This window comes from Chaetodon trifascialis, chromosome 12 (genome assembly GCF_039877785.1).
Source record: "Chaetodon trifascialis isolate fChaTrf1 chromosome 12, fChaTrf1.hap1, whole genome shotgun sequence".
Classification (NCBI taxonomy): domain Eukaryota; kingdom Metazoa; phylum Chordata; class Actinopteri; order Chaetodontiformes; family Chaetodontidae; genus Chaetodon; species Chaetodon trifascialis.
Window position 1 is genome coordinate 756,028 of NC_092067.1, and position 26,684 is coordinate 782,711.

The 26,684-nt window shown below is 42.6% G+C and overlaps 1 protein-coding gene across 12 annotated transcripts in view; it reads right to left on the reverse strand.

Annotated features, from left to right (window-relative positions):
- The window catches only part of lrch1 (leucine-rich repeats and calponin homology (CH) domain containing 1), a 222,005-nt gene that overhangs the window by 29,461 nt on the left and 165,860 nt on the right, over window positions 1-26,684 (reverse strand). For 7 of the 12 annotated variants that reach the window (XM_070975847.1, XM_070975845.1, XM_070975841.1 and 4 more), the window contains 2 exons: window positions 21,022-21,094; window positions 14,505-14,627 (listed from right to left, as the gene is read on the reverse strand). In XM_070975847.1, coding sequence (XP_070831948.1) covers window positions 14,505-14,627; window positions 21,022-21,094 — 196 coding nt within the window. Of the gene's footprint in view, window positions 1-11,944; window positions 12,255-14,504; window positions 14,628-21,021; window positions 21,095-26,684 lie in introns of those variants that run through there. The other 5 variants (XM_070975848.1, XM_070975846.1, XM_070975843.1 and 2 more) reach the window with 2 other exon arrangements.

Sequence of the window (26,684 nt, forward strand, 5' to 3'; positions counted from 1 at the left end):
TATTTGGGCTATTTGCTGAGGAGAGAAGTTAGCCTAACAGCCAAATGTGACGACATGGAGAACAGACTTCGGCACAACAATATCAGGCTGTATGGGATAAGAGAAGGGGCAGAGAAGAGCGACATGGTCTTTGGACTTTTTTATAACAGACTTTTTACAAACTTCGCTGGACACACAGGGGAAATTGTACATCAAGCTTGAAAGGGCGCACAGAGCTCCCGCTCCGAAACCGAACGAGGACACGGTGTCACCAAGACCTGTAATTGTACGATTTTTGGATTTTGGCATGAAACAAACAGTCCTGCAGCAGGCTTGGAAACGATGAGACATCGAGTTTCACGGTCAGAAGGTTAACTTTGACCATGACTCGCCTGACTTACAGAGGAAAAGGAAGAAGGTACACAAGGTGATAAAGAAGCTTAGGGAAAAAAAACATTAAAGCTGAGTCGCCATACCCAGCACAACTAAAACTTTTTCTGGAAACAGGAGTGACGGTTTTCCCTTCGCTGCTGGAGGTGCAGCCAACATTGAGAGAGTTCGGGATCGAGGTGGGAGTGGAGGAACGGGACATACTTGAGAGTGAGCTGATACAGGACAGCTGGAAGACCCAGGGGAGCCGGAGGACAGACAAGCCGCTGAACCCTGTGGATGTCAGAGCATTCATCCAAGACGACATTGTAAATGACGTTGACGTTTATATACGAGTGTTGATCTTAAGGTTTGTATAGTTTAAACCGAGTGGATAATCCCACCATATAAACATTCATCAGGCGATGTTAAATGATCTGCAGACAATAAAGAATGGCTAAAACTGTAATATGGATGATTTAGTTATAATTTGGGTCTGAGAGGGGAAGGGGGATGCTTATGAATGCCACACACTCTGATGAGAGTACGGCAATCAAGGCGACTAGCTTTCTATCCTGGGGCAACCTGGTGGCTTGTTGCAATCACACTATGTGTGTATTTCTGTGTGTATTTGTTTGTGTATTTTTGGATCAGTTGAAGGGGTTGAAGCACTCAGTAGCAGTACATGGAGTATAACGATTTTGAATCTGTACACTCCAAATGAAGAAGACCTGGGCTCCTTTAAAGAAATTGCAGCACCCTTAGCGGGAAATGCAAAGGGAGCAATTATAATTGGAGGAGATTTTAATTGTGTCGTGAACCAAAAGATAGACAGATGCCCTTCTGAGCAAGGTCCTAAAACTCGAAAGGCTAAAGCATTGTACAATATGATGGAGGAGCTTGGGCTTGTTGATATCTGGCGCTTAAAACATCCTTTTTTGTGTCTCAAAACCAGATGTCCATTAAGTCACGGAGTGTCACATTGAACCCATAACCATTTCAGATCACGGACCAGTTACAATGTCTTTTACTTTGGGCACAGGAAAATCCTATAAATCCTGGAGATTGACCATTTCACTACTACTACAAAACATAAGAGAGGAATTAAAAAATCACTTAGACCAGAATGATCACAGCGAGGTATCATTAGCTACTTTGTGGGAAGCTGCAAAGGCAGTGCTTAGAGGGAAATTAATTGCACTCTCTTCTAAAGAGACTTAGACTTAGACTTCTGTAACAGAACTGGCCTCTACAGTAACTGACCTTCTCTTACCCTCTCTGACTTCTCATGAGAAACGGAAGTGTAAACCAGCCAACTGATTGAATTATAGACCATCTGGTTTAACGAAAGGATGTCTGGCTCAACTACTACTCTTCTCACACGTTGAAGGAAGAGAGCCAAGAGGTCAACGCCTTTACCCCATGGGCATCTCCTACCCAGGATGTCCCATGTTAAGGCTAATTCTTCCCCAATAGCCCTAAGGGCTCAAGACAATAAAACTGTCTGGAGAGACAAATGACATGCTCCAGAGGAACCTCCAAAAAATCAGATGATGCTGATGGGTTGTAAACTGGACATTCATTGAAGCAACTGGTGCATGCTTGTGTGCTTTTTCTCAATACTCCAGGATAACCAAACTTCTATGTTAAACTTAACTTTTGATGTTTCCACCCTACAGGACTCATTGTACGCATAATATTGGTGTTTGCCCAGTATCTCTGACCTGAAGTATGACAAAGTTGTGATTTTAACAGTTTTATAAAAGTTTGTCTGAATTGTCACCATAAAACCATACTGCCATCCAGAGGTTCCTAACCGTCAGATTGAATATGCTTGACTTGACACATTTATCGATGAGTAACCGTAATTGTGATAATCATTTTGGCAAATATAGTCTGCCTTTCTTTATTTCTTTATCTTTATTTTTGTGTTAGTTATACTGTGAGTCATCATACATATAGGATGAAATTGTTACCATGATTATCTTTAATGTTGTCACCCAACCATAGGAAGTGTCTAATGCATGCTGTGAACAATGTTGAAATGTCATTGAAAATTTGTCATTGAAATTATATGTGATTGACCATAGTGAGAAGCAGATGAGCCCCTCGTATGAATCATTGATTAGTTCAGCTCCTTGAGGCGACTAAGGTCACTAAGCGTCTCACATGTTTGACGGCCTGCCCATTAGACACGCCCCTGGAGCGAGATTTAAATGTCTGCAGCCGCAGCATGAATTCAGTGCGCGTTACTCTGTCTTGTCAAGTTATGTTCTAGTTTAGTGCGCGTTACTCAATCTTGTCTTAAGTTATGTTACGTTATGTTTAGTTTTGTTTGACTTCTTAGTTGTCTTAGTCTTGTACAGTCGTTTTGCTCTTTAAGTTTTCCCGTCTTCCAGCTACTCAAAAGCCATACTGAGTAGCGTAATTTAATTTTCCGAAGACGTGTTTCTATAGTTTGCCATAAACCTTCTTTTTTCTAAGCCACACGTTTTTGTTTTAGTCTATAAATTTTAGTCAAATAATAATAATTTTGTAGACCCTCTTCGATCGGCCATCGAAGAGACTATCAATTTTGTTACTATCAGTCTAAAATAATTCTTCACGGACTCAACCGAACCAAAACCCTGCAGCCAGCTGTTGATCCTTAGTCCGACTAACGACCATCCGGAGCCGTCCTTCATCTGTAACAGACACCGAAGAACCAGTTCCAGAGACTTCACCGTCCAACATCAGCTCGTCACCTTGGTGCGCTTGGCCTTCACCAGACCACTGAGCAGATCGAGCCACGGACGACCATCTGGGCATCTTCGAGTTAGTTCGGAGCAGAGCACAACGGGACACCATCAAACCAGTAGGCATGCTCAGCGGGTTTGAATAAGAGTTGGTCCGTGAGGTTAAGATACTGCTAATTTATCCAAATTCTCTCAACTGCTCGTTTAATCCCTTAACTTTACGTTTGCGTCCCCATTATCCCCTTACAACTACTTCTCACTATCGCCAAACTTGTTTGTCATTGCGGTGCCATAAGTTTCTTTTGTGTTCTGTCATATCACCTCATATCTTCTGTCGTACTATTCATGATATATCATTCATTATCCATAATTCTGCTTAATAAATGAGATTTTTATTTAAGTCCTGGTTAAACGGTGTCCTTTTGAGCTGAATATATACGATCCCTGCATCCAGAGTTTACGCTTCAGATTATCAGACTGGTTTACTGTTAGTTCATTTGTTAGTATTTTATCAGCGTTATAGCAGTTAATTTCTGCAGTCCTTCTTAGCTGAGGAAGGTGGTGCCCCATCATTTTATCAACGAACGCAACATCAAATTAAGGTAGTTCCCCTACACACTACACTTCCTTTATTGTCATTGCACAAAAAACACAGCAGTGAGATTTTGGCAACGAAATGTCGTTGCTTGGCTTCCGGATTACAACAGAGATGGAAATTAAAAATATAGTCTATATAACAAAAAAAAACAAGAGCTAAATAATAATGAGTGCAATAGAGAGTGAATAGATAAACAGGAGAGCAGAATAAATAAATAGTGCAAAACAGAATAACCAGTATATAAACAGTGTAAACAGTGTAGCGCAAAAACAGAATAACCAGTATGTAAACTGTGGAAACAAAAACAGAACAAAGCAATGAAGCAAATGCAGCAAAAACAGAATAACCAGAAAAACAGAAAAACCAGTATGTAAACTGTGGAAACAGGAACATTAGAGCAGCTGGGGGGGTTATTGCACAAATAAGAGGTGATTAAATACCATCCCTCCATAATTATATTGCACAGAAATATTGTCTATAATTATATTGCACAGAAATATTGTCCATAACAGAAATATTGTCCATAATGAAAAAGTGCACTGAGAAATATTTGTCCATCAGAAAGATATATTCCGATATTGTCCGTGGGGTCGGTGGGTGTGTGTGCGGCGGGGGGTGGGGTGGGGGGTTATTTGGCATTTAGCAGTCTGATGGCCAGGGGGACGTAACTGTTTCTGAGTGGCTGTTCTGCTGTGGATGCTGCGGAACCTTCCAGGCGGGAGAACAGTCCATGCTGGGGGTGGGTGGGGTCAGAGAGGATCCGGTGGGCTCTGGATAGGCAGCGGCTATCTGCTATGTCCTGGATGGTGGGGAGCGGGGTCCCTATGATCTTTTCCACTGTCCTCACCACTCTCTGCAGAGACTTCCAGTCTGAGGCCCTGCAGCTCCCAGACCAGATGGAGATGCAGCTGGTCAGCAGGTTCTCGATGGTCCCTCTGTAGAAGGTGGTCAGGATGGGAGGGGGGAGGGAGGCTCTTCTCATCCGCCGCAGGAAGTGCAGGCGCTGCTGTGCCTTCTTCACCAGGGAGGAAGTGTGGAGTGACCAGCCGAGGTTGTCGGTGATATGTACCCCCAGGTACTTGGTTGTGCTCACGACTTCCACGGCTGTGTCATTGATGCGGAGGGGTGTGTGGCTGGGTCTGGATCTCCTGAAGTCCACGATGATCTCCTTAGTTTTGTCGACATTCAGGGCCAGGTTGTTCACCTTGCACCAGTCCACAAGATGTTGCACTTCTTCCCTGTAAGCCAGTTCGTTGTTGTCCTGAATGAGGCCTACAACTGTTGTGTCGTCCGCGTACTTCAGGATGTGGTTGCTGCTGTCACCTGGGGCGACAGTCGTGGGTCATCCGGGTGAACAGCAGAGGGCTCAGAACACATCCCTGGGGGGAGCCGGTGTTCAGGGAGATGACACTGGATGTGTTGTTATCCACTCGGACAGACTGGGTTCTGTCGGTGAGGAAGTCCAGCAGCCAGTTGCACAGGGAGGTTTTGAAACCCAGGGGCTCCAATTTGCATACCAGGTCCTGGGGGATGATCGTATTGAATGCTGAGCTGATATCCAGGAACAGCATCCGTACGTGGGTGTTCTTCTCCTCCAGGTGCTCCAGGCTCAGGTGGAGAGCAGTGGAGATGGCATCGTCAGTGGAGCGGTTTGGCTGGTATGCGAACTGGAACGGGTCGAATGATGGAGGGAGTATGGAGATGATGTGGTCCTTAACCACCCTCTCGAAGCACTTCATGATGGTGGATGTGAGTGCAACGGGACGGAAGTCATTTAGGCATGTGATGGCTGGTTTCCTGGGCACTGGAATTATTGTGGCTGACTTGAAGCACGGGGGGACGACAGCCTGATTCAGTGAGGTGTTGAAGATGTCTGTGAGCACGTGGGCCAGCTGGTCTGCACATTCCTTGATCAGCCGTCCTGGAATGTTGTCAGGGCCTGCAGCTTCCCGTGCGTTGACCTTCCTCAGGGCTCTCTGCACTGCAGTGGTTTCGAGTCTGAGTGCCTGTTCGTCGGGGTGGGGGGTAGCTTTCCTCGCAGGGTTGTTGTTCAGAGCTTCAAACCTTCCGAAGAAGTTATTTAGCTCATTGAGGAAGCTGGTGTCATCCTGACAGGGTGTGGGTGTGACTTTGGTAGTCAGTGACAGTCTGAATGCCCTGCCACAGTTGTCTGGTGTTGCTGGGGTCCTGAAAGAAGCCTCGGACCTTCTGACTGTGGGCGTGCTTTGCTACTCTGATGGCATGGTTCAGATTTGCCCTCGCTGATCTGAGTGCCGTCGCATCACCAGATTTGAACGCAGCATTGCGCTCTGTCAGTCTTTCACGCACCTCCTTAGTCATCCAAGGTTTCTGGTTGGCCCGTGTAATAATGGTCTTGGTGACTGTAGCCCCCTCCATGCACCACTGTAAGCAGCCTGAGACAGATGCAGCATACTCTCCCACATTGGTGTGTTGATTGCCTGTTGCAGCCTCTCTGAACATGCTCCATTCGGTGCGCTCAAAACAGTCTTGCAGTGCAGACATGGCTCCCTCAGGCCACACTCTCACCTTTTTCACAGCAGGCTTTTCTCTGGTGAGCAAGGGCTGGTATGCAGGAATTAGCATAACAGAGAGGTGGTCTGAGGAGCCAAGGTGGGGGCGGGGGGCTGCTCTGAATGCCTTCTTGATGTTTGTGTAAACCAAGTCCAGTGTATTCTCCCCTCTAGTAGCAAAATCCACATGCTGGGAAAAGTTCGGAAGCACAGTCTTCATGTTGGCCTGGTTGACAGCAACAATAAAAACGCCCTCCGGGTGTGTGAAATTGAAGAAACAAGAGAAAAAACAAATAGATTTAGAAAATAAAGGCACCATCCTGAAAGCCCTTGATCAATACAGATGGAAATTAAATGATCTTCTGACATACAAAGCTGAGGGCACACTAAGATTTGCAAATCAGAAGTACTATGGAAACAGAGCCAGCCGGCTGCTAGCTTTTCAGTTACAGAAGGCGCAAGCAAACCGGATGGTTGCCAGAGTGGTTAGCCCCTCCTCTAATAAAATGGTCTCCCACCCAAAAGAGATAGCAGAGGTCTTTTCTAATTATTACAAGGTGCTTTATGAGTCACCAGTGGTAGAAGGTAAGACAGATAGAATTAGAACATTACTTGGGAAAATTAACTTAGCAAAATTAAATGAGGAAGAGTCAAGAGCAATGGTAGAGCCAGTTACAGAAGAGGAAATCAGACAGGTCATAAAAATTTGAAAAATAATAAATCAGTGTTTTGGAAAGGAGATCACACCTCTTCTTCAGAGGGTGTTTAACTATGCCCTCAGGGAGAGGGATCCTCCTAAAACATGGTCAGAAGCAATAATTTCTGTGATCCACAAAGAAGGGAAGGACCCTACAAACTGTGCTTCGTCCATAAGTTTGCTTTGCAAGACGTCTTCAAATTTTACAGTGTAATACTCCTTCAAAAACTACCATGTGTTATTGGTGCCTTTCAGCAAGGCATGATTTAAATAAATGAGCAGTAGGGTGACACTGAGGAACCATCCATCCATCCATTTTCTATGCCGCTTATCCCTTTCGGGGTCGCGGGGGGGCTGGAGCCTATCTCGGCTGTCAACGGGCGGGAGGCGGGGTACACCCTGGACCGGTCGCCAGCCGATCGCAGCACACAAGCTCACAACCATTCACACCTAGGGGCAATTTAGAGTCACCAATCAACCTGATGAGCATGTTTTTGGTCTGTGGGAGGAAGCTGGAGTACCCGGGGAGAACCCACGCAAGCCCGGGAAGAACATCCAAACTTCACACAGAGGGGCCCGACCTGGGAATCGAACCCGTGACCTTCTTGCTGTGAGGCATGCGCACTACCTGCTGCGCCACCGTGCAGCCCACACTGAGGAACATTTAAGTTAAAAATAGACGCAATCAGTTCACAGTTTGTACCAGCAGGACTACTATGTTTCTATATAGTTGGTGAACAGGTTACTGGTAGCTCCTGACAGCTCTCCAATGTCCTTCCAAACCTTGTCCTTTTTGAGGTTGTTCTCATAAAAAGGGTGCTGTGGATCATGTAAGATGTGCTGCTTCTCAACCTTGTAAATTAGTCTCATTGTCCATGTTGACTGCTGACTGGAGGGGAAGTAGAAACATCAAGGATGTCAGTGTCGATTTTTGACCCATTTTGACCAATTTGAAATGGATGGAGATGAGGCAAGTGCATGAAACTTTACAAAATGTAACCAGACAAACCAATGAAGAGTTGCTTAGACTGCTCACAGACCAAGTTTGGACATACTGATTGGGAAAAACTGAAACAATCTGATGTTGTTTTGTTCACATAGCTTTCAGTTAGGAAGAGATGTTAGTGGTAATGTAACAATATATCACAATATCTCCTCTTTGAAAATTGTATTGTTTTTGTTTGAACAGCAGAGGGTGCAATCATAGTTGTCAAGAACTCAGACAGTTATCTTTTGCATGCATGTCAAGCACTGCCACAAACTAAACCCAACTAGAAAATGATGGATGAACGTGCCCATGACAAAAAAGAGATTGCAGATGCTCCATTGATTTTTAGAGCTGATGTGTGGCAGCATTTCGGTTTTCCTGACAGCTGACAATGGCGAAAAGGAAACTGACAAACACAAAACAATTTACAAATACTGCTGGAGGAAGGTCAACTACATTATGGGAAAAACATCAGACATGAGAAGCCATTTGGCACATTGTCACCCAGAGAAGCTCAAACCACAACAACAACATATTGTGAGAAAAAGCATTTGGAGCCCTGCTTCCCAATAACAGATGAAGATCAGTGATTACATAGCCAAAGACTAAGGGCTGTTTTCTGTGATTGACAATGATGGATTTCAGAGGATAGTAAAGTAAGTATACAATGCTAAAATGGGAGCTCAACGTTAAGAATAACAACAATCATTATGGTATTTCTCTCATTAAACACAGATGAGAAAGGCTGGACTGTTCCCACACATAACATGTTTTGCACACACTTTAAACCTTGCTTCACATACAGGTTTGAAAACAGGCCTCGCTAGCTGTGTGCTTGGTCGAGTGAGGCGTGTAGCAGTGTTCTGTCACTGCAGTTCAACTGCAACAGCTGTGGTGACCACCAAACAGACTGTTAAACCTGCCAGTGCATAAACTGACCATGGATGTGGTCATCTGATGAAATAGTTCTTTAAGTATTTTACAGAATGACTGCTACTGACTGCTGCATTGTTTTTGTTTTGAAATTGTACATGGTTAAATCATTCACTGCCAAAGACAATTCATGCCAGTTTTTTTGCACATGCATGACTGGCTACTTTTATTCTATGAGAGACAGAAAGCAGAAGCACTTTAAGTTAAAAACTATTTTTATATGAACAAAAAATGCTGTACACACATTTATTAATAAAGGATCTTTTTCAAGTTTTTTTTCTTGTCTTTAAATATTACAATAATTTTCATATCATAGACATTTAAACTTTTTATTCGGGTGTAATTTATGGAAAATGTCAAAAGATCACGCTACAGTGATATTATATCATGAAAGTAGGGCATTTAAGTAGAAGCATGCAATGCTGACCTCCTCATCTCAAACAATTTATTGAAACAAAAGCCAACAACAGTGGTGGGTTTACCACAACAAAAAATGTCAATGTCTCAATAACTTGTCATGTGCCCTTGCACATCAATTACGTGACAACGACGTCTCATGCTGTTCACAAGTCAACATATTGTTTGCTGAGGCATGGCATTTCACTCTTCTTGAAGGGCGGCCCTCAGGTCATTGAGGTTCTGGGGTACAGAATTACGAGCCTCTACACAGTGACTCAGCTGATCCCATAGGTTTTCTATGGGATTCAGGTCAGGAAAAAGTGCAGGCCACTCCATTTGAGGTACCCCAGTCTCCAGCAGCCGTTCCCTAATGATGTGACCTCGATGAGCGGGAGCATTGTCGTCTTAGGTCTGTGTTGTTCATGCAGGGACACAATGACTGGATTAATGATGTTATTCAGGTCGTATGGGCTTGTCACTGTGACTAGACACACCTGCCAACCACCACCACCACCACCACCACCACCAAAGGCTCATCTGGTGACAACAGTGTCTGATGCATAGCACTCTCCTTGACATCTTCAACATCGTTGGCGGCCATCATTTCTGCTCAACGTGAATCAACTTTCATCAGAGAACAGCACTGAGGCCCACTGGTCCCTCATCCAGCGTAAATGCGTCCTGGCCCAAACAAGATTATAACACCTATGTCTGGTGGTGTGGTCAGGTGCAGTACATCTAGCACGCATAGCACGCTGATGTAAACGGTTTCAAATGGTCTGATGTGACACTTGGGTGCCTCTAACCTCCCTTAAATGTGTCTGGAGTTGAGTGGCATTCATCATCCGGTTCCACAGGGCACTGGTCATCAGTGTGGGATGTGGCCAAAGGATGTCCACTTCTATGCCTTTTTGTGACTCTTCCAGTCTCTCTGTAACTCTGTTGCAACCTGCTGATGACACTCTGTGACACTCTAAGACAGCCATGTCCAAACTATTCCACAAAGGGCCGTGCAGCTGCAGGTTTTTCCTCCAACCAATCAAGAGGATGCAGTCTGACCAATCAGCTGTCTGAAGACTGAGATCAGCTGATGAAATGAGTCAAGTCTGGTGTGCTGCTGCTTGGTTGGAAAGAAAACCTTCAGCCACTTGGCCCTTTGTGGAATAGTTTGGACATGCCTGCTCTAAGCTCAGTGGCCACTTCCCTCTGACATCCTGCTTGAAGCCTCGCAATGGCGAGGTACTGTTGATCAATTGTTAGGTGTTGTCTTGGTCTCACGATGTCAAAATGTGAACAGCATGATGAAGAGGACTTTTTAAATACCAATTCTAATTGAACCAGGGGATGTGGCCAAAGGATGTCCACTTCTATGCCTTTTTGTGACTCTTCCAGTCTCTCTGTAACTCTGTTGCAACCTGCTGATGACACTCTGTGACACTCTAAGACAGCCATGTCAAAACTATTCCACAAAGGGCCGTGCGGCTGCAGGTTTTTCCTCCAACCAATCAAGAGGATGCAGTCTGACCAATCAGCTGTCTGAAGACTGAGATCAGCTGATGAAATGAGTCAAGTCTGGTGTGCTGCTGCTTGGTTGGAAAGAAAACCTTCAGCCACTTGGCCCTTTGTGCAATAGTTTGGACATGCCTGCTCTAAGCTCAGTGGCCACTTCCCTCTGACATCCTGCTTGAAGCCTCGCAATGGCGAGGTACTGTTGATCAATTGTTAGGTGTTGTCTTGGTCTCACAATGTCAAAATGTGAACAGCATGATGAAGAGGACTTTTTAAATACCAATTCTAATTGAACCAGGAAATTTATTGGTCGATTCATGGATCAAACACCTGCAACACAACATAAAAAAAAAAGTACAACAAACCACACCTGCCCACACCTAGCTGCTCTGACACCTGCGATGAATAGCAATGCATGTAATTTTCCATCCAATGAATTTTCTATCTTATGTTATTAGTATCTTTATAAAAGACTGTTTTTTTTTTTGTTGTTTTTTTTAAAAACCCTCCACAACAGGTTTTTTATTCCAGGGTAGCTCTGGGCTGTGCCCGACACAGATAATACCCACAGTGAGGTTAAACACGTGGGGAGATGTTATGGAGCACACTGAAATTGGTTTATTTCAGTTAATCAGGACCAGTGGCGAATCTGTGTCCATGGGAGAACTGGGAGACTCTGTTGTGCTTGCTTGCTCTTTGACTTCCATTGTATTAAAGAAATAGAGATCCTTGTTTTTATGTTATTTTTAGTGTCCAAACAAACAATAAATTTCACTTGTATGAAGAGATTTTGCTTCCAGTGTATTCCACTGATTATCAGTTATAAATACACAATGGCCCTCTTCTCCATCGCCTCACTAGAACTAACCAGAGAAGATGTCAGAGACAATTAAAACCAAATTAAAAAAATAAAAAGAATTATAGACACCGCAGCCAGTTCAACAAGCAGGTACCAGTGTGCACGCTATTCTTGAAATCACCATTAAAGCATGGTGGCACAATATCAAATTTCACTCATGGTAAAAGGTAAACTGAAAGATGTTGTTGATACATGACCCTCACATTAGTGTGTTTGCACAGATAAATGATTGTGCTCATCTGTGGCAACTTTAACCCGTGTTGATGAGGACTGGATGCCTTGTTGACAGCCTGGTGTTGTCCGCTCTTGATTTGATGCTCATACAGTTGTGCGTTTATAGGCTGTTTTGCTGTTTGCCTTATTCGGTCTTATTGGTGCTGATAAACTAGAGTATAGCACATCACAGCAGAGTAAGCACTATGCCCTGCTTTAGTTGGCCGTACTGTATTAACTTGTGATGTTTGGTTGTCATATTGTGGAGGTTTGATGTGGTTATTAACTGATTATTATTTATCAGATGCAGAATCACAGTAAGTCCTCTCCTTGAGGCAAAAGAGGCTCAGAATCTTCAGGCAGGTCCAGGTGAGGGGCCTTCTAACCCAGTGTTTCTCAACTGGTGGGTCACGGACCCATTTTCGGTGGGTTGTGGGCCTTTGCCTGGGCAAAAAGGAAAAAATGTTAAGAAAAAAAATTCTGTGCTTTTATTTTGAAGGGGATTTTTAAATGCAGCGGAGTGCCATCTGAAGCTGTACCATGAGTTGTGGTGGGCTTCATGCTAACATTTTTGCACAAACTATAATGGACCAATCTGACCAGCATTTATAACAACAAAAATTCTGAGCAAATTCAGTTGATCTCAAGGGAATTGCAGCGATCTGTTGATTTGCTCACAGGGGCAAAATTAATCCACACAGATCTTTTGAGTGGAGTTAAACTTTGGTGATCTTTGACACATGAATTTTTCTCATTGACCAATGGCAAGCTGTCATCAGACAGTGCTGACCTTAAAAGAAACAAAAAGTTTGAGAACGCAAAATGGAAATAGCTTTAACATTAGCTTTACCACACTATCCAGTTTAATTTAACCTCATCTGTTGGAGTATAAACTGCTACATAACGTAGGATTAGTTTACTATTAGTTTACTAGCTATGAGACCGCAGGAGATGTATGTCTCTTGAATAAACTGTAACTTTTTGTCCGGTTAGTCACTGAATTAGTTGCCCAGCTAGATGGAGGAGCTATTGTCTCTACTGTAGTATACATGAGTATTATGTTTCTGGCTAGCTAGCATATTACTGGTTAGCTCACCAGCAGGACATTTAGATGAATTTTGCTTTGTCACTTTTTGGTCTAATGTGGCACTAATGAGTGATGGTGGACTGAACATATGGGCACAAGTTCAACTAAGTTACTGTAGTCTCAATGCTAATACACTGATGCTTCATACTAGTGATATTGATCATTAATACTATTACTACAAATGTATTGCTCTATTGCAAGTTGCAATATATTTATATTTTTTTAACTATTTTTTACAGTGCTGAATTTAGATAATTTCGGACCTCAGGTGACCCTACGTTTTCAAGCTTGTTGTTACTGCTGTAACAGCATCCACACACTGCTGGTGCGTCACCATGGGAACAGATGACACTCAACCCTAATCAATAATTTGACATGAAAAAGAGTGGAAGTAAAACATAAACACATGGACCAAAACCAATCACTATAAAGATATGTAAGCTACCAGGTACTCTTTAAGTCTCTATATGATTATTAAAGTATTATACAGGAGTTAACATGACAAAGTCATTAAAATTATACAACTGAAAAATAAACAGTTATGTTATTCTCAAATCTTAAAATAGGCTACTTGTGATCAAGTGATACTGGATTTTTGAGACTGATATTGATATTTGAAAGTACAAAAAAATCTGCTATTTGTTTTGTCACATTTCAGGAAATCATTCTTGCAACGAGCCATCACACTGTACAATAGTAATTTAAACAGTTAATCTATCAACCTCACAATCCCCAATATTTCAGTGTTACTTATTATCTGAACTAGTGCAATATTGCACATACTGTTTATTGTTTACATTTATTTAACATCTGCAACTTGCACATATATTTTTTCTGGTATATAGTTTATAGCACTGACTCACTCTGTCTCTTAGGAACTGCTGTAAATACTTGTTTATATACTTACTCAGTTATATTGGATTTTTATTATATCATTATAACATTATATAATATGTATTATATATTACAATACATATGATATAATCATATTTAGTTATACTTAGTTATATATTTAGCCATTGCTGTTATTCTTGTTTATAGATTTTATTTTTTTAACAATTGCTATTATTCTGTGTTTATATACTTAGTTATATTGTAAGAATTGCTCTCATCCCCATTCTTCTTTGTTGTATCTATTTTGTGTTTGTCTATATGTTTAAACTGCTGCTGCAATGGAATAATTTCCGAAATTGGGATCAATAAAGTAACAGTCTAAGTCTCAGTCTACAACAAACAAATAGCATTAACAAACATTTTGATAAGGATCCCTTTAATGTGTTTATATTAAATAATTGTGTAATAAGATATGTCATTGCTCACTGATGGACAAACTCTAAATCACCTCAAACATACAGTATCTTTGACATTTATCTCCTGCAATTTCTTGTAACTAATTTGCTCATATACTGTATACACCAATACTAATATGATAAAGCTAGAATCCTCTGATAATATCAGCTATGCCTATATTGTGTTTGCTTTAAAGATAAAACAACCCCTTGAGGGAGAAGTCTGAAAAACAAACTATCATCAGACAAAGTGTAGTTGTATGTGTAATCTGACTCTGCAGCATCCGGGGCTGGTTATTTCGAAGAGGTAGGGCCTACCATGGTCGTGCATGCCGTCGTCATCATGGCTACTAGATGTATCTCTGTCAAGGAGCGAGGCCTGTGAGAGGAGGGAGGGCTCAAGACAGAAAGGAGGGGGCGAGCAGGGCAGTGTGGGCAGGGCTACAACCAGAAGGTGGGAGAGGTCAGAGAAGTGGGTGTGGTGTATAGTGCAGGACGGTGGCACCATGATGAATCAAATACAGCAAATTCATTCCATGAAAAAAAAAAAAAAACACAGCCCCAAAACACCAACATCACCAAGAGAAAATTCCGAATAAATTGGTTGGCAGGAAATAAAAACAGGATAGTCAAAGGAAGGTAAGTATTGATCCAAGAGGAACACATGCAGGCAGTCCAGATTAGATGAGTTCATGATTTTAACATCAAATGTCAAGCATCAGATCAGTGACAGAAAAAATGAAAGAGGGAGCAGAAAAAACAGAAAAAAACACATATCGGAAAAGGAAAATATGAAAAACAGGGATACCAACACATGACAACACATAACACAAAAACAAAATAAAGATTAGTGACGTTTCACATTACACATCACCTCGACATCAACTGTTAGAATCATGTTAGCTTCATTAGTAGTCAGCAACATTTCAAACACTGGTAACAGTTAGGAAACAAAGACTGGATGGGACTAAAGTTCACTATGATTCAACAAACAGTAGACAGGCAGTGAGCATGAAGCTGCATTTAACACGACTGCTGATTTAATTTGTGCTAATTTGGATTAATGTTGCCGATATTCTGCAGCAATTCTGGGTTAGCTTCTGTTAAACTAGCCCTGATCCAGGATTGACTGACAGTCACATGGCAGCAGAGGCAAATAACCCCAGAACCATCATCAAGGAGAAGGGGATGAGGACTTCATCCCAGGAAGTGCTGTGAGAAGAAAATACAGTACAAACTATCCATACTGTCTATGGGGAATGTGAGATCTCTCCCAAATAAGATGGAAGAGCTAACAGCGCTACCAGACTGCAGAGGGAGTACCAGGACTGTAACATCATGTGTTGCACTTAAACCCGGTTAACTGAAATCACACCAGATTCGCGCATTATGCTGGACAATTTTCAGAGAGTGAAAGGAGAGCGTTAAGAGGAACTCAGGGCACATCAGTTTGAAAGAGCAGAGCTGCACGAGAGACATTGAGAAGTTAGCTGTTAGCATTCAGCCATATTGTCTTCCGTGGAAGACGGAAGCATGTCATCGCAATAACGGTGTACATCCCCCCGTTGGCTGATGCAGCAGCAGCATGCAAGCTTCTGCAAACTGTGGTCTCACATCTGCAGACATAGCACCCCCAGGCCCTTCTCCTCATCTCTGCAGACTTCAATCACGCTTTTCTTTCACTCTGTCTACCCTCACCCAGTATGTTAAATGCCACAGTAGAAACAATACAACACTGGACTTGAATGCAAACACTAAGGGTGCTTACAGTTCATCACCCCTCCCCCCGCTGGGCCGTTCCAATTACAATCTGGTTCATCTGCTCCCTCCATGCATACATACCTTTGGTGAATAAACATCCACCAACCATAAGGTATGTGAGAAGATGGTCAGAGGAGTCCAGTATGGCACTGAGGGACTGCTTTGAAACCACTGACTGGGAAGTGTTGTGCACTCCACACTGGGAGGACATTGCCAGTTTAACAACCTGCATCACAGACTACATTAACTTATGTGTGAAAAACACTATGATGGTTCCACACTGTGCCTACCAGGAAGGTACGGTGCTTCCCATACAACAAACCCTGGGTGTCCCCAAAAATGAAAGCCCTATTGCATGAGAAGAAGAGGGTCTTAAGATCAGGGGACAAAGATGAGCTGAGGATAGTGCAGATGGAGTTGAAAAGAGAGATAAGGAAGAGGCAGTGACAGCAGGAAGGGCCTAGAATCTGGAGACTTGGAATGGCCAACTAAACTGAATATGTTTTTAAACAGATTTGATTCTACCCCAGATCTGACGCTGTTACTTCTCCACAGCCCCTCCATCCCCCTCACAACATGCGACAACACGGATTACACCTGTCAGCATCTAGCGTTTTGACATTGAGACTATGGACATGTACAAATACTTGGGTGTTCACCTTAACCACAAACCAGACTGGACAAACAACATAGATATCCTGTACAGTCATCTACACCTGCTTAGGTGTAGGACACTGTTAAAAACAGTTGGTGGCATCTGCAGTTTTCTCAACAGTGGTCAGCTGGGGTTGTGGAAGCTCTGAGAGGGACAGAGCGTAGACTCACCTACCACTACGTGTGTGAAAGTAGCGGACATGGCGGCAGTAAACAGACCGACAGAGTTCTTCAATAGTTCAGCCGTACATGTTTGAACCTGAATCGGATCCTGAAGGAGGGGATGCTCTTACAGAACCTCAGAGAATTCAGCAGGATGCTATTGAAAGGTTAGTCTAAAAACATCTCCCTATTTTTTTTTCTCTTCAGTACGAGCACGGCCTGTACAGGGGGCAGCGTGAGAGGCCCGCAGTTCAGATGGTCAATGCTCACATTAGGAAGCACCAATCCTAACTTGTAGCATACCAGAATGATGAGGTGAAACTCTGCTAAAAGCCTCTACCAGGCATTGGCACCCAAACGAAAATAATTCATACCCCAAGAAATTATATAGGAAATAGCATATGTCCACTTAAGTGTGTCTGCTGATGTCACGCAAAGCACACAAGCCTGGTATCATATGAAAGCAGAGTCCAAAGGTCCTGGTTGTTTACATAAAGAGGAGGGGTTTCTAGCAATCACTGGGTTGCTGAGACATTGACGGTCTAACTGCTCTGATAGCTTCAGCGCTCCTTGTCATTTACACATGAATGGGCAGAGTACACAGACGACACTGCTGACCAGCATTACTGACCATTCACCTCAGGCTGAGACAAAGAAGCTAGCTAGAGCACACACATTCAAATGTAAAATGTGGGTGCTGTTATTGGTAGAAAATGCTCGTATGCAATGTTTCTTATTTCTTTAGCTTTATACATGTATGAATTGTCATTTTTTTTATTTGACTGTATCAGTGCACATGTGGAAATTGTGCAACAATGCAGTCAGAGCCTGAGGACATACACTACCAGGAGGAGCCACAGGTCACAGTATCTTTACCTGCACTCACAGTATGATTGCAGTGTATGATTGCAGATAACATGCCACTGCAGATACTCACCTTATGTTATGCATAACAGGTTACAAGACAGCTGCAGCAGCTGGATGAAAGGCCTCCATGCATGTTCGAACCTGTTAGCCTAAATTATACTGACAGGGTTGCCTACGGTCCTTTACAGCTATGAGGCACAGAGCAGTGAGTTTCATCTATAATAACCAACTTCACTGTTCATACACCATAATAAACTAAATAAAGTCAGTCATATTTTTTCTTAAACATATAGCCAAGTTTTTCCTTAGCAAATACTGTATATTACACATTTATTCACATGAAACATTTTACAGATATACAATAAATATTTATTGACCGCAGTCATGAATATTTGTACATGGAAATACAGTACAAGTGAATCCATCTTAGAAAAAATGTGAATACAGATGTTGACATTATAGAATCTGTTGAATAACATAATGTTCAATTTTCTCAGTTGTTACAGGTATCTAGCCTTTATGAGTTTTGTGAGCTGGTGCTAGAGCTTCCTTGGCCAGAAGATTTGTGAAGTCAACTTTGGAAAGCTCAGTTTGAAAAGAGGATCCCCTGATGATGTGGTGGCTTGTCCTCTATCAGCATTCTCGCTGAAATGCAGTGTATAACAACAGTAGTCCTTGCAGGACACAGTAGCCTGGATAGCTGTAACAAAAATATATTTTTATAACAGGGCATACTTAGGAGTAAAACGTGACAGCACTGTTACAGTGTAAATTCAAGCACTAAAGGCTGCAACAGCTCACTGTTACACTTGATCAACAGCACGCAACTGTAATGATGCATTGGCCTATATAAAAAGAGAGAAGTGACATCAACTTAATCTTACATGTATAGCTATGCCAACAGCTGCATGCAGCATAAAAAAGCATCACTCATAAATAAACTCCAGAGAAAAAAAACGCTTGGAGTGTAAATTGTGCTGGGATGTAGCAGCCTCAACCATACACTTGTTTTGCCCTGGGCTTTTCTAACATACTCCAGTTTAGAAAACATTTCCAAATGCATTATTTTCTCAAATTCCCGAAGCTTAGACTCTGCGGAGTGTCTGTGTATGTATGTAACTAGAAGCTAGGGGTTAGTGTTAGCTTGTGCTATGTGGCAAAACACTTCTTGCTTAGTTCGTGTAAAACTGCAAAATGAACACAGCTTAATATTTGTGAATGCTGGCATCTCCCGGGAACATGTATTAAATCATTTGCAAGATCAGAAACATGATGTGATGTACCAAAAGCTATGGTAGCAGTGAGCTAACGTTTGATGGCTGAAGTCGTAGCCTCGAAGCTAGCAGTTAGCCTTACATTGTTCTCAATGGAAAAACACACACGCTACAACACGCAAGAGTTTGCGCTAATCTACAAAAGAAACATACAGCTAATTATTTGTATACTTACATGTCCCTCCTCTACACTTATTCCGCGCAAAGCTGGAAGTGAGCCCTCCTTTAGAGAAAGTCTCTCGGCTAATCCTGCCTCGTACTGACCGAGGTTGGAGAAGCAGTCAGCCTCAAAGTGGTTAGCACACGCCAACAGGTTTTTGCCAACTGTAGTGGGGACATTGCCTGCAAAAATTCAATTCACGACGCTCTTCTGTCCTCTGCGGCTGGGAGCCCATGGAACAATTTGTGCTCGTATTTACAGCCAACAACAGAATACTGGGTGTGGCGGCTCGACATGATGAATCCTAACACGGTGCTTTTGATAGCGAAGTGGCAGATCTGTCAGAAGGTGGCACTGTATCTGGTGGGTGGAGAGACACCTGGGAGAGGAGTAGGGGGTGGTGGTTGGTAGGTGGGAGCATGCAAAGGTCTGGGCTTGTTGCGTAATAGTACTCCCTGAATTTGATCAGGGAGTACTATTCTCACTCACTCACTCACTCACTCACTCACTCACTCACTCACTCACTCACTCACTCACTCACTCACTCACTCACTCAAAAAAGCACGGATGGTCTTATTTCATACTTTGTATGCGTATGGTAGCACCAGAGACAACAGAAAAAAAAAAAAAACAACTAACACCCCAAATCCCAGAAAAAGTAGGTTTTTCATAATATGGGAGCTTTCGTGTCATTTAGTATTTTTAGAATCTGTACATACGTATATGTATTTTTCTAAAACCTGTATACTTTTTATCTTGACCCTTCTGTGCCACTGTTTTTTTTAATGCTTTTAACTGCTTTTTTAATACTTGCATGCTGTAATGACTTAATTTCCCTGGTGTGGGATTAATAAAGTCTTGTCTTATCTTAAATACACAAAAGCATGTACATACAAGGCCTACCTCATACATAAACTTAAAAAGCTTGTGTTATTATCATCTTAAGAACAACATCCAGAATGACAGGAAAAATAGCAAGTGACCAATATTTTCCAAGGATCAGACACCAAGAGGTGCCAAATGTTTTAAGGACAGGCAGGCATTAATATGCATTAAATATTTCTGAGGACATATATGTACAGTACATCCTGTTTATCCTTATTTTTAAAGTGCACTTGAAGTGTATTGAAAATGCTCAAGAAGTTTGTAAAAATACACAAGTAGCCACATATTTTTGGATTATTAAGTTACATTTAAAGTTTACTGTAAATGCTCAAATAAAATAGAAATATACTGATATAGTTGTACTTGTACATTTAATGTAAAAATGCACTAGTGTCCCAATGTAGATGTCTTTGTAATCTATTACTATTAGATTTTATGCACAATCAAAAAAACTTAGATTATGTTATAAATCTATTTCAACTGTACTTTAAACTGATGAATAGCATGAGCAAATATAAAATAATTAGTATATTTGAAGTATCTTAAGTATACTTGAAATAGTACCATTTCAGCACAGTCAAGTATACTTAATACAACTTAAGTTGGACTTTTGTGCAACTTAAATACTATTAAGTTCAAAATTCGCTTCAATTTAGCATACTTTAATATTCTGGATGCCAGTATACTTAAGTATGCTTAGTATACTAATATTTAGTGTATTTTCACTAGGGTATTCAGTGACACCCTGCTGCTTAAATAAAAATGTCACTCTAGATCATGTCTAAATGTTATAAATTACAGACACCAGTCAGGTCATTTCAGCAAATACAGCAAGGCACTGACATGATTGGTGGTTCCAATCTAACTGGAACTACCAACATTATATGTACTCATAATACTGTACAGTCTTTGGAAAAACTGCAACAGACTGTGTATTTTTATGAGCAACCAACATATGAAGTACCTTGTATCAGAATGATGTGAAGAGTAAAAACAAACTCTGTTAAGCATAAGCAGTGAATCAACCTGTGGACCTAGTATCTCAGGAATCTGACCGACTCTTTTCGCTCACCTGAACGGGGCTTCAGTCCAAAAACAGGGCTTGAGAAAGAGGATGGTCCAGTGGCTGGAGATCTGTCATCTTGCTGCAGCAACAGAAATGCAAACAACACGTCTACCCAGTCAGGTTTATTAACACATCATGAAAGTAAAGTTATTAAAAACATATGCTGGTCATCCTCTCTAATATGTGGGAGCAGTTTAAAAAGATGCACAGACTAACAAATGACTCCAAAGAGAAATAAAGTACACAGAAACACATACGCTCCTATGATGAAGCTGTAGATTTTAAAGAGTTCAGTGACCTAAAGTTAATCTCCAGATTGGCTCGAGGAGAGAAGTGCTCCACTCTTACCCTGAATCCTCTTTCAACATACATCAGCAGTGGAAAAAAAGAGACTGTACTTATTCAGTGTAAGCAGTCATTAAGCAACTGCAGACCAAGTGCTACGCATTTTTGGAAAGACTGTGTGAAGTCAATTAAAAAAAAAATCTGTCTCCACATTTTGTATCTGTATCAGGAAAAACCCATTTTTTGTACATACGTTTGGCACGAGCAGAATGCACAGCTATCAGAATGACATGGGATTGTTGAAACCACACCTAGAGGTACTCTGGGTCACCATGGCCTGTATCATGTTGCAAGTTTAACTTGGTTCTCTTTGGGACACCTGGCTTCACTCAGATGAATGTTGGTGGTGCTGGATAACTGGTTATCAACTGGCTAAGATAACTCTGGGTTTTCTAATCCAGTTATGAGTGCATGCACGTGAAAGAGTTGGAGTTCACCATCAAAACCATAAGTGAAGTATTAATTATGATGAAATGGGAATTACTGTGGTGAAATTTGGTTATTTGGGTAGTCAACAGTGATACTGAGTGAGGTGTAATAAATACATCTAAATATAGTCACATAAGACTGGATAGAACACAAAGCTGTAGAAACTGTAGAAACCAATATTCCACTCCTAAAAGTAACAGTGTGTTTCAGCTGCTTTTGAGTCTCATGTGTAGCTGATGAAGAGAGACACTTGTATTTTAGTCAATCCAGCTGTCTACACAAGCTGTGTAAAGAGTGAGTGAAACATGAGCCGTTATGTGGATAAATGTGACTCGCGTTGTATTATTATGGATTGAGTTCCTTTTCTTTCTTTTTAAACCCGTAACTACAGTGACTGTGTGCTGGATTCTCAGTGCTTTTATTTTCTAATAAAAAACAACAGCTGGTACACTTTTTATTTTCAATTATTATCACAAAATTGCAGTGGGCTAACCTGAGCTGCAGTTGTGAAATGAGGATGTGAAAGTATTTACATACACTGCCAGAAAGAAAATTAATCTACTCATTATTATTAAGTAATTGCTTATCTACTTAAAAATCATTCATAATTCTAATCAGTCATTCATATAAACAGTATTGAGTTTGGTAATGTCCCTCCATTTTCTATAATAATAATAATATCTTTTGCTCTTTATCACTTGTGACATTGTTGCAAACTCATTACTTTTGTCCCTGTCAGGATTCTTTTTGAGTAATGACTCAATTTTTCCAGTGATCAGATTGGATGTGACACTCTGATTTAGTTACCATAGTGGCCAATTTTGGTTACAAATGAGCCAGCTTTAAAACACCTGAATATCTGTGTTAAGTCAAACTGGTAACTGGCTAACCCTTAATCTGGCTTTGTGGTACAAGCACCAGTTGCAAATGCAATATCTACAGTTTAGCTACAAGAAAAACATCTGCTGAACAAGTTAAAAGATGACCAAACTCTGCCTCTTCCTGCTCACTCAAGCTGTCAGGCTACAGAAGAGTTCTTTTTCTGCAAAGGAAAATAAGTACGATTGATTGATTATTCCTATGTGCAATATCAATACTCCAGTCAGGAGCACTATCTTCCAATGTGCAATATCAGTACCTGTTGTTCATATTTTTCAATATTCCTTGTTTATATTGTTTATTTGATATTTAATGTCCTTTCTACTGATGCCCTCTATTTTTGGCTATCCACTTTGCTATCCGCTGTAATACAGGAAAATTTCCCCACTGTGGGACTAATAAAGTAATATCTTATCTTATCTTATCTTATCTTATCTTTGACTAAGTGTGTGTTGCTAATTTCAGTCACACACAACTGATACAGAGTTTGTCTGTGTGGTCATTCTTTTTCTTAAAGAGGACATGAAACATACCAATTCTGACTTATTTCACACAGAATTAAGTGTGTGGGAATACGTCTGTGATTTTTTTAAGATGGAAAGTGATTTTACATAAAATTAGAAGAGGTTTTTGTTCGTGCTGATCAACTGCTTCAGCAATAGTGCGCCGCCATGTTTTTCTTGCATCATTAGCTACGTCACGAGGTTGGTTGGCTGGATCAGGTTGGATACGTAGCTAGCTTGGCAGTACGAAGAAAGAATGGAAGAGGACAAAATTGAGTGGAATTTTGAAACGATGCCATCACACCCGATGGCATACGCCTTCGAGCTACTGAGGAGACAAACACCTCAAACACAGTCACGGTTTGTTTTGGAGGAAGAGCAGCTGATGGTTTCTGCAGGTGCTGAGAGAGTGGGCAACACAGCATGGTGTGGCAACTGCAGGGAAATGCCCACCCCGTCAGAGTGTATTTGTTGTCAGGAGGCGAACGTGGGCTTCTTCTGGGGGGATCTTCCCTACATCACTTTATTCTGCACCTACCAGATGCTCTGCTGCAAGAGGGAAGTGTTGGAAGTGGCCATGCTTTCATTGAAAGACGTAGACCGTGGTGCACCCCATTAACAGCAGGTAATTTAACGGTAACGTTAGTTGCTGAGCTGGAAAGGCTCGACTGATTGAAAGATCATTATGTCCAGAATACAGTCTGCCCTAGCCAGCATCATAGTTCACTGGCTAATGTCCTCATCAAAATTCCAGGTCAATCATGCTAACTTACTTGCGTGCCACAATTGTAAACCTGCTAGCGTGTCATTAGCCAACCAGCTCACTGGCTAGGTAGCTTACTCATGTTGCCGTACTGCCACAGCGAATTCATGTAGTGTAATGCCACACACTAACTAGCGAGTCAATCGGCTGGCTAATGTCACACCAGTAAGTTTACCGGTGTGGTAACGTTAGGTTTATTGTGGTGTTACCTTGCTAGCGCCACATTAGTAAACGAACTAACTTACTAGCTAGCTAAAAAGAGCGTAAGCTAGCTAATCTTAGCTTACTTTCTCATCCCTCTAGGATGCAGAGGAAGCACACCTGTGATTTTTTTCACATAATACTACAGGTACTTTGTGTACTTGGCAGCGTCCTGTCACCGCAACATTGAGGTATGGTGTGGAATCAACTACATGGATGGCAGATAGGAAATGTGGATCCTGTGGCAGCAGATGATGTGATGGTTGAGGTGATGAGGCAGTGTACACTGATCGCAGACTGAGTGGGTCTCTTAACTATTTGCGAATTTCACAAGAGATTTAACATGGATTGAAAAAAGGTTTAACTGTTGTTTTCTGTGTATGGGAAAAAATAAAGTAATCTAGAATCTTGAATGAGTGTTTTATTAACTATAAGAACTGATTGTTTGATGTTTATTATTGCAGAAAATGAAGCGCAATTATCGTTGTAGTTATTATGTACTAACTATGCCACAATGCCCGAACCCGGTGGTGGACACCGGAAATAAGGGATGCCGTCAAGTTAAAGAAGGAGTCCTATCAGGCCTGGTTGGCTCATGGGACTCCTGGGTGTGGGAGGAGTTCGGGGAGGCCATGGAGGAGGACTACCGGTCGGCCTTGAGAAAATTCTGGCAAACCGTTCAGCGCCTCAGGAAGGGGAAGCAGCTTTCTGTCAACACTGTTTACAGTGGAGGTGGGGAGCTGTTGACCTCCACTGGGGATATTGTCGGGCAGTGGAAGGAATACTTCGAGGATCTCCTCAATCCCACTGTCATATCTTCTGTAGAGGAAGCAGAGACTGGGGACTTGGAGGTCGATTCATCCATCACCAACACTGAAGTCACTGAGGTAGTTTGCAAGCACCTCAGTGGCAAAGCACTGGGGGTGGATGAGATCCGCCCTGAGTACCTCAAGTCTCTGGATGTTGTAGGTCTTTCTTGGTTGACACGCCTGCCTCTTGATTGGCAGACTGGGGTGGTGGTCCCTCTTTTTAAAAAGGGGGACCGGAGGGTGTGTCCAACTATCAGGGGATCACACTCCTCAGCCTCCCTGGGAAAGTCTATTCCAGGGTACTGGAGAGGAGAATCCAGCTGATAGTTGAACCTCAGATTCAGGAGGAACAATGCAGTTTTCGTTCTGGCCGTGGAACATTGGTCCAGCTCTATACTCTCCACAGGGTGCTTGAGGGTTCATGAGAGTTTGCCAAACCAGTCCACATGTGTTTTGTGAACTTGGAGAAGGCATTCAACCGTGTCCCTCGTGTCATTCTGTGGGAGGTACGGGGTTGGAGGCCCTCTGTTGAGGGCTGTACAGTCCCTGTACAACCAGAGCAGGAGCTTGGTCCGCATTGCCGGCAGTAAGTCGGACCTGTTCCCGGTGCATGTTGGACTCTGGCAGGGCTGCCCTTTGTCACTGGTTCTGTTCATCATTTTTATGGACAGAATTTCTAGGCGCAGCCAGAGGCCGCAGGGGGTTCGGTTCGGGAGCCCACAGATTTCATCTCTGCTTTTCGCAGATGATGTTGTCTTGTTGGCTCCCTCGAGGAAGGACCTTCAACATGCACTGGGGCAGTTCGCAGCCGAGTGTGAAGCAGCTGGAAAGAGAGTCAGCACCTCCAATCCGAGGCCATCGTTCTCGACCATTCAGGTTGGGGGAGAGTTCCTGCCTCAAGTGGAGGAGTTTAAGTATCTTGGGATCCTGTTCACAAGTGAGGGAAGGAGGGAGCGTGAGATTGACAGGCGGATCGGTCCAGCGGCTACAGTAATGTGGTCGCTGTACTGGTCCGTCGTGGTGAAGAAGGAGCTAAGCCAAAAGGCGAAGCTCTCAATTTACCGATCAATCTACGTTCCTACCCTCACCTATGGTCATGAACTTTGGGTCATGACCGAAAGAACAAGGTCCCGGATACAAGCAGCTGAAATGAGTTTCCTCCGCAGCATGGCAGGGCGCTCCCTTAGAGATAGGGTGAGGAGCTCTGTCACCTGAGAGGAGCTCAGAGTAGAGTCGCTGCTCCTCCACATCGAGAGGAGTCAGCTGAGGTGGCTCGGGCATCTTTATTGGATGCCTCCTGGACGCCTCCCTAGGGAGGTGTTCCAGGCATGTCTCACCGGGAGGAGGCCCCAGGGAAGACCCAGGACACACTGGAGTGACTATGTCGCTCAGCTGGCCTGGGAACACCTCGGGATCCCCCCGGAGGGGCTGGGGGAAGTGTCTGGGGAGAGGGAAGTTTGGGCGTCCCTGCTCAGACTGCTCCCCCCACGATCCGGCCCCAGATGAAGCGGGAGAAAATGGATGGATGGATATGCCACAGTACTTTTTTAAGCCTGCCATGAGTGGAAAAATGTGTTGCTTGTATCCATGGTCCATTTAAATTACACAGTGTTAGCAGGAATAAAAGGCAAATCATATTGTAGATAGCAAGCTTTTTTTTTTAGCCGTGCTGTGTAAACGCGCCGGCTCTCCGTCTGACGATGTAATGGTTCTGACTAATAGATGGTGTCGTCCATGCAC